The 9,407-nt window shown below is 42.6% G+C and overlaps 1 protein-coding gene and 1 long non-coding RNA gene across 3 annotated transcripts in view; both read right to left on the bottom strand.

The window, feature by feature from the left end:
* Positions 1-373: 373 nt before the first annotated feature.
* LOC143281085 (uncharacterized) lies at positions 374-4,291 on the bottom strand. The gene is made up of 2 exons (XR_013055093.1): positions 1,708-4,291; positions 374-1,665 (listed from the first exon to the last, which is right to left on the bottom strand). It is a non-coding gene; the product is annotated as an uncharacterized LOC143281085 (long non-coding RNA).
* Positions 4,292-4,340: 49 nt separating this feature from the next.
* The window catches only part of LOC143281084 (phospholipase DDHD1-like), a 38,337-nt gene continuing 33,270 nt past the window's right edge, over positions 4,341-9,407 (bottom strand). For both annotated transcript variants that reach the window (XM_076586022.1, XM_076586023.1), the window contains one exon: positions 4,341-7,681. In XM_076586022.1, the coding sequence (XP_076442137.1) occupies positions 7,518-7,681 (164 nt within the window). In that variant the 3' untranslated portion in view covers positions 4,341-7,517. The remainder of the gene's footprint in view (positions 7,682-9,407) is intronic.

The raw sequence follows: 9,407 nt of genomic DNA, 5'->3' as shown, positions 1-9,407 counted from the left end.
CTCACAATCAAGCATCCGTGTGTAGTTAAAACGCCACCTTTAATTACTCATAACTAATTCATGAATTTTTTTTTCATTTTTTGGCAAAAGTTGGCCTTTTAGGTGTAGGAAGCATTTCTGAAATTTCGTAGTAAAATATTAAGAATCGGCTGAGATATTTGTGTTTTTGTACCCTTCTGGGTCGTGTACGACCCACAATAGCCAGTGAAGGTTAAGAGAAGTGTACTGTGCTGTCAGCTGGGGTAAAACTAAACTAAATTTGATTAACATGAATTGTCTGCCATATTCAACATTTTCATCTCTCAACCACACAGAGTACACAGTCAGTGAATGCACACAGCACAACACACACACACCACACATGGACAGGTGGAATGATTTTTCTTTTATTCCAATAACAGCAGCAAGAAGTAGTTCCCAGCAAAGATTTATACACAGTACAAAAATAGAAATGATACTGTGATACTCTCCAACATTGGTACAGCAGCAATACATGAAAACTTGTCACAACAATATGAAGATTAAATGTTGGTCAGCCAAGTGGAGAGACTGGGTTTTATTTTTTGGTTGAAAACTTGACACCCACACAACACCAGAATCCATCCCTCTCCCCCACTCCAAAAACTAGGAGATGGGCACCCTCATATTCCTTCTTGTCCAGTGGCGCTGAGGCACATCTCAAGTGGCCTGAAGGCTTGTGGTGCAGGCGTTTACCAAGATATTCTGCCATTTGCAGCAGGTTTGTGCGTGTCTCACAATAATCTTGCTTTTAGCAGAAGCGTGTGTGTGCAGGTATTGTGAAAATCCAGCTATTAGCAGAAAGCACATGTGTGCATGTATCGCAATAATAGGAGTTTGTATTATACTCCATGTTTGGTGATACATATACCGTACCATGTCACACTGATGCAAACTAGGCCTATTGGTTTGCTCGGCTTGGCCAAATTTTGCGCGGCAAACCGTGATCATGATTTTTGCAGAAGTTAATGCGTGCATCGCATTAATCCTGCTGTTAGCAAAAGCACATGTGTGCGTGTATTAAATTCCTATCATTAGCAGAAGCACATGCAGTTCTGACTGCACAATGTTCATCACACAGACCACTGGCATATTTTATTTCGGGGATTGGTGGTGTACACACTTACCCAGGCCTGAAACCATGAACCTACCTTTTCGTTGTGCATGCCTACATGATCTGTGCCGTTAGTACTAATTTGTGAAGCATAAAGCATAATTTCTTGTACCTTGTCACTTGACTTGAAGTGAGTAGGGTCACAGGCTGCAGTCTTTAACTACTTATGTTTGTCAATAATAGGTGATGTCCTGCATTCATGGCTCCATACCAATGTATATATCACCACACCATTGATTACAGGACTTGGGCAAGTTACTCATAACTAGCAGAAACAGCATTGTCCTTGCTCCTGGCAGCTGGTCCTGTGCCAGTGTTTTAACCGTCCATGTTCTGGCACCTGGTTTTGTGTCCATGTTCCTGGCTGACAGTTTTGTGCAGTGATTTAGCTGTCCATGTTCCTGGCCGACAGTTTTGTGCAGTGATTTAGCTGTCCCATGTTTCTGGCCGACAGTTTTGTGCACTGATTTAGCTGTCCATGTTCCTGGCTGACAGTTTTGTGCAAGTGATTTAGCTGTCCACGTTGCTGGCACCTGGTTTTGTGCCTGCATTTTAGCTGTCCATGTTGCTGGCACCTGGTTTTCTGCAGTGATTTAGCTGTCCATGTTCCTGGCACCTGGTTTTGTGCAGTGATTTAACTGTCCATGTTCCTGGCACCTGGTTTTGTGCGGTGATTTAACTGTCCATGTTCCTGGCACCTGGTTTTGTGCAGTGATTTAACTGTCCATGTTGCTGACAGCCGGTCATGTGCCAGTGTTTTAGCTGTCCATGTTCCCGGCACCTGGTTTTGTGCCAGTGTTTTTAGGTGTCCTGAAATCCAACATTAAAAACCTCAAGTGACGACTATGTACAGGCTTATATATTGGTTTAGGATATTTGGAAGCAAGCATGACATCATTTAGCATTGTAGATCATGACATTCATTTCAAAACAGCAAAAAGAAAAAAATAGCTAGGAAATCCCACCTGCAGACAACAGTACTTGTATATAACAAGATCAACAAGTATCATGTTCCTGAGATTGGCCCAGAAGAGATTGCCAAACTGGTTCAAAGTGGAATGAAACAATGGTTGGTTGCCATCATGGGTCATAGAATAATCCTTTCAAAAATATATACAACAGTATTCTCTGCCCATGCTTGTTGAGCAACGATACTTGTGCCAAGCATGCTGGCAAGAGGGGAGGGAGGCAGAAGGGTGCTTTACTGGAAAGCATCAGCTTTAAATACAGCAAAGACCCCGCAGCTGGGGCAAACACATCCCACCAACAGACTGACATTGCCAGGCATCTAGGTCTGTCTACTGGAAACCATGTAAATCCCACACAGCTGAACTGAATACACAAGCATGTGAACTATATACGCAGCAGGACAGACGGGAGGTAGATTACTCTATTGCACATGGAGGGGAGGGAGACTGCCAATGTTCCAGACTGGGTTTATCAGAACATATTATATATATATATATATACATGTATACATACATACATAAGGGCAAATGGAATTTTTATTTCAACAATGGTATCACAGCTCAAAAAAATCATTGAACATAATTTTGGAAAACAAACTGTTACAGGAAAGCAACAAAGCAAGCTTTGTTTAGAAATACATCATGCATGAAAACAGTGGTGGGGAAAATCACTTAGAATAACAAATTAAAAAAAAAAATCTGTACAACAATTGTTCATTTAAGGATGCCTATAGCACATGCATAGAACAAAAAAACATGCAAACTACACCAAGCACCAGTGATCATTTTATTTTTAGTTGAAAGACAGTAAATGAAATGATCAGCAACTTGGAGTACACCTGATCAGAGTTATCACAGATGTTACAGGAGTAAGCAGGTTTAGCTGATGTCTAAGCAGGAGGCACTGTTCCATGCTATGAACTGATTCATCCACTTGTTCCATACTGTTTCTCTGAAATTCAGGCTGCTCTCCCTGGGGAGAGTTGTCACAGTGCAGTGCCACCCTTCGGAGAGAACTTACTGAAGTGGATTATTTCTACAGAATTTGCCTTGAACAACCTTTATGTTGCTTTGCATTCTTTTAAGCTATATTCACATGATGATGATGCCCAAATTACCATCAGCCTGACACAGCAACACACACAGCCAGTTGTTGACTAGAAACAATACTGTGATCTCCAGATGAAAAATATTATTGGCATTCATGCTATAGTTCTGTCCCTTTGATCAGCCATCCATCCATCTGATCTGTCTATACAATGCTTAATTGCCAGCACCAACAGTGGGAAAGCAGAAAATGATGTGCACACAATTTCCAGCCAGGTTGATGTCCGCAATGAACTAGGCTTAGTGTAAACATAGCTTTTCATGTGCACATGGGACTTGTTCATCTCATCTGAATGACTTAAAACCAGACACCCCTCAAGGCCCAGCAGAGAGAGGAGTAAAAGTCCTGGTCTGTATATAGAACTCTGATCCTCAATAGACACTCACTTCCTGGATGGATACATTACCACTGGGCCACTGCCCTGTTCACTAATTAGGTCATACATTATCCTGTGAGGACCACTTGTAACCAAACTTAACTATTTGGAAGGGGCTGTGTAGCTTATGTTACTAAATCAATCCTTCACCAAAAAGAACATTTCTCTGCTGCCAAACAATCTTGCTGGCTTACTGTTACAAACTTATAAAGTTCCTTTCCTATACTGTCATGTCCAACTGGTTCAGGCAATAGGTTTCTTTTACAGGCCAGCAGAGCTGGCTGTCACCAGTTAGACATGGTACAGTGGGGGCAGGGGGCGGCAGCAATAGATGGGAATCCAAGACAGCATCACAAGCATGAACAAGGCCACAGGTGGGAGGTGAAGCAGCAGACATGGTTATGAAGCATCACAGCACAAATTAATTACACATGATCCAATAGCTATTCTGCCCTGCCTTGTGCTGTCACGAAGCATCACATCACAATTACACTTGGTAACCCATACCTGTCCATCCTGCCCTGCCCTGCCCTGCCCTGCCCTCCTGTCCTGGGTTGCAGGAGCTATCTTCGCATAGACTTCGGAAAACTAATGCTCAGCAAACATAGCAGTGCAAAGATCATTCATGCAACTCCCACCTGGACCTGTCCCCTCCTCCACCCCCTTTCTCCCTAATCTTATCTCAAATTCTTTGCCTTTCCCCCACCCCCAATGAAAATACTGCCCCATACCCCCTACCAACACCATCCATCCCAACTCTACCCCAAAATAACTGCTGCCCCATAGGTCCCTTATACCCTCTCCCCAAATCCATACCCTCCATCAAAGCCCATTCTCCACCCACCCCCAACAAATTGCTGCCCAATCTTCCCTAATACCCAAGCCACAAGCAGAGGTAGTCTTGGTGCCCAGAAGTGCCATCAACACCTGTGTGCAGGACTGACTGACTACATGCTATCCTCAGCAGTCTACTGATGCTCCATGACACAGGATGGGAGGTGCTCCTCTACAAGCTCTACCAGCCCAGCCCAAAAGGAACGGAGCTTCACAGGAAAGCAGTCCCATTCACCCACCACTCCCGAACCAAATTCTAATGTAGTGAACCCAAATTCTAAGGTGGTGAACCACGTGAACCTCAGTCTGCAGCAAGTCTTGGACCTTCAGATTCAGCGAGCAGCTCACTGCACTTGGAAGGATTGAACAACAAACATTTCCTGCTTCATGACTGACACCCCCACCCCCCTCCATCTTTCTGTCATCTGCAGTGTTGTTACATTTTACACACCATTACACACACCTTTTAAGTGAAATACACCACAACACTGCCCCCAAAATTCATGACACAAAAACTGAACACAGATATGATCATGGTCCCCCTTACAAAAGCTCTGAGGATGGAACAGGGCACCGTTTCCTTCTGATGAAGCTCCACCTCCCAGTACCCCTCCCCTATCTCTCCTTCCCCCTCTCACACCCCTCCCCTCTCGCACCCCTCCTGCTCTGTTCTCTCCACTCAACCCCACCGCTAACAGCTCTCTCCTGCCCTCTGTCCCTAAGGGGTGTGTCCTTACCACAACTGTCACAACACTTCACAGCTGCCGTAAAGCACACCAACACACAAAATGCATCTTCATCTACAAGAAATGAACAACAAAAACACTCCCAAATCAGAACGATTCACTGACATCTAAAAGATTCACATAAATTTTTTTAAAGAAACAGAACAAAGGGCAAAAATCACAAAAAAACAATCACTTTCTGCTAAGGTGGTTGTTCATTTTGAACATATAACACAACCAAGGCGGACAGTCCATATCAGGGATACATGAGCAATCTTAGCAGCACTGTTTGGTTAACGAAGAATCGCCCAATGTCTATGTATGGATTTAGAACTTTCTGAACGCTAAGCAACCTTAGCACTGCTATGATCCATCATGCAACCAGGCCCTGAAGGGAAAATCAACCACAATGCACTATGCAGCACTCCAACTGAGGAAACTGTTCCTGGCAACTGACACAAGACTACCCACAAACAACTCAACAGCAAGAAAATTATGCAGGGGTGCAAGTAACCAAATTATGGAAAAATGAAACTGCCAGCCCTGCAAATATATAATACTTTACCTACTTGACACATGTGTGCTGAATTTATATTACTGATGTCGTTGGCACATTCAAACTGCATTCCAAATCTGTTGGCAAGTTTATTTTAACTTCTGGTTTTGATATTTTACAATAAAAACAGTTGAACACTTTCTCATGAAGACTGACTTGGCAAGATAAAGGACTAAAGCGGCATGATCTGAGAGGCATAATGAACACATAAATAGCACTCAGTGTAGGTCATTGAGAAGTTTCCCACATGCAACTCGCCAGGTAGCATGTAGTCTGCAGAACAGAAAAATTCTCTGGGCTCAATACCTGGTTCAATCTAGAGACTTGCACCCCTTCATCACAAACTGAGAGCACATGTTCAACAAGAAACAGACTGAGACTTGCACCCCTTCATCACAAACTGAGAGCACATGTTCAACAAGAAACAGACTGAGACTTGCACCCCTTCATCGCAAACTGAGAGCACATGTTCAACAAGAAACAGACTGAGACTTGCACCCCTTCATCACAAACTGAGAGCACATGTTCAACAAGAAACAGACTGAGACTTGCACCCCTTTATCACAAACTGAGAGCACATGTTCAACAAGAAACAGACTGAGACTTGCACCCCTTCATCACAAACTGAGAGCACATGTTCAACAAGAAACAGACTGAGACTTGCACCCCTTCATCACAAACTGAGAGCACATGTTCAACAAGAAACAGACTTCTCCATCAGCAGAAAGGTGTAGGCCAAAGGTTGAAGAGATCATTCTTCTCCAACCTGGAGAAGTCACTTCACCTCAAAAATCACTTTCCACTCATCCAAACCATACTGTTTTACAATCTATTAGTGGCATAACATCAGCTTTCTGACCCAAACCATACTTATTTCCAATCTATAAATGTCATAAAATTAGCTTCTAACCAAACAGTATAGCTGTCTCTTAAAAAAGCCAAATTCCTTGATCAAAGTGACAAAAATGTAGAGCACAATTAAAAAATGATGTGACTAAAAAACAACAAAAACGGTGGCTTAACAAACAAGAATAGTCCATAGGCTCACAAGCATGAGAGAAAACCCAATACAAATTTGGAAACCGAATGCCTCCTTGTACATCCATAATCTTCTACAACCTGCTAACAGTACTCAAAGCAGGTACAATTCTCATCCACACACCTGTGAAATGTTCCCACATTCATATTTCACACTTCACAACACAAAGAATTCATGAGTTACAATGCTGCATCAAACAAATACTTTTTTTTTTCACTGCAGTGAGGCAATGCGCTCTCTCTAGGAAGAGCAATCTGAATTTCATGCAGAAAAATCTGTTATGACAAAAAGTAACACAATCAATACAATATCCCACAAGCAGGCTGGAGAGTCCCCTGACTCCTCCTGAGCCCACAGCACACTGGGTTTGAGCTGGACAAAGGCTGAAAAACCCCACAATTACACACACCTCTTATGGGGTTTGAACCGCTGTCATTCCAATCATTAGTCTGTGGCATTGGGGTGAAGACTGGGGTGAATGAAGACAGCTTGGGGTGAAGACTGGGGTGAATGAAGACAGACTGGGGTGAATAAAGACAGCTTGGGGTGAAGACTGGGGTGAATGAAGATAGCTTGTGGTGAAGACTGGGGTGAATGAAGACAGCTTGGGGTGAAGACAGCTTGGGGGAAATAAGGAGAGCTTGAGGCGAAAACAGCTTGGGTTGTCGAAGATGGCTTGAGGTGAAGACAGCCTGGGAAGGTGATTGCCTGGGATGAAGCCAGGCTGTGACGACGACAATGATGATGGAAAGAGGGAGGGAGGGGGGGGCGAGGGAGGATCAGACAGGGCTGTCCTGCTGCTGGAGCTGTGGGAACAGGTGGACGAGGATGAAGAGGGCGATGTCGCGGTTGGTCCAGTAGGCGGTGTGGGAGGTGAGCAGTGACAGGTAGCTGTTCTCCATGCTCCTCTCCCTCAGCTGGTAGTCCAGGCGGTACTCCAGCTCTGCAACACCAACAGGGCTCACTGAATGCATCATCACAGTCAAACTCCGTTTCAGTTGGACCTGCGTTAGCACAGTGTGTAAAACCACTCATTCTCGACCCAAACATCCATGGTTTGAATCTACTTTGAAGCCTTTTTTTTTTTTTTTTTTTTTTGGAGGAAGGTGGCAGAATGATTAAGACGTTCAGCTGCCAATATAGAATGTCCATGAGGGTGTGGGTTCCAATCCAACTCTTGCCCTTTCTCCCAAATTCGACTGGAAAATCAAACTGACCGTCTGGTCTTTCAGATGAGATGATAAACCGAGGTCCCCGTGTGCAGCACGCAATTGGCACACTGAAAAAGAACCCATGGCAACTAAAATGTTGTCCTCTGGCAAAATTATGTAAAAAGAAATTCACTCTGATAGGTACACAAATATATAAGCATGCAATCAAGGGGTATGCTGCTGTCAGGCATCTGCCGAGCAGATGCGGTGTAGCATAAACGGATTTGTCTGAAAACAGTGACGCCTCCTTGAGAATGTGAAACAAACTGTCAAACTGGACAGCCCATCCCCATCACAGCACAGGGACATCTCACCTTTGTCCAAATACATTAAGAAGAAAAACAATTTCAATTTTCAACTGCGTTGTGTTAAACACAATACCCTCACTTTTAAAAACTTTCTTTTAGGGGGAACACCTGCAAAACAATACAGTTCACAACATTATCTTGACTCCTTAAGATAAAATAAAAGTGGCGATGAATGTATATTTATTCATGCACAATTTTGGCTGTACCACTGCTTGTACACACACACACGTCTACTTGACATGCAGTCACACTTACATTTACAGATACTGAAATGAAAATCATGAAGGACAAACATGTACACAAATATTGCTACACATTATATTAAAAAAGGGATAGGGTACAGCCATTTCATCAATTATTAAAAATGTAAACAATTTTTTAAAAGTCTGAACACTCAATTTGTGGTATGAAAAGGTAATCAAATTTCTTAAAAGCCTGAACACTCAATTTGTAGTGTGAAAAGCTATTGAAATAGATCTGAGCAAATCTGATAATGTAATTGTTTAAAAAGAAAAATGTTACCAACCACAGCAATGAAAAAGCCCACATGAAATTCAGCTACACAGCAATGATAAAAACACATGAAATTTAGCTGCAGTTCAAAGTCAGTATCAAGAACTGTATCAAATTGCTACAAACTGATCAATTGCTACAATCCTGCACTTACCAAAAAATCTCATGAATGATAGTTGAGTGTAATACACATGCAGTTGCACAAAAAATGAGTGACGAGCAAACCTGACATTGAAAAACACCCTCATTCCCAATGCTGTTACCAAAAGTCGAGGTGTTGTTTTTTTTAAGTGTGTGAGTGGATTGGGTTTTTTTGTTTGTTTTTTTGTTTTTTTTGCCTCGGTTGCATGCAAGGCATGGAGCACCAGCTTTTTTTTTTCCTTGCTTTTTTTCCTTCTTCTTTTTTTTTTTCAATTCTAGTGCTACACATGCCTTCTTCATCGGCCAAAAACCTCCCCCCAAAAAATCCCAACTTTTTTTCCCGTTTTTTTCCTGGTCTTTCTCACATAAATGTTCCCATTACTGCAGAGTTTCCGTTAATAAGTTACTATTATTCAAAGTATGCATAAAGCTGTATTACAAGTAAGTGTTCACATTTGACTATTCTCTTTTCATGGACAATTTCAATAAATATCTA

Source organism: Babylonia areolata, chromosome 4 (assembly GCF_041734735.1).
Source record: "Babylonia areolata isolate BAREFJ2019XMU chromosome 4, ASM4173473v1, whole genome shotgun sequence".
Lineage (NCBI taxonomy): Eukaryota > Metazoa > Mollusca > Gastropoda > Neogastropoda > Buccinidae > Babylonia > Babylonia areolata.
Note: the sequence above shows the minus strand (reverse complement) of the source record. Positions and strands in the feature narration are given on the sequence as shown.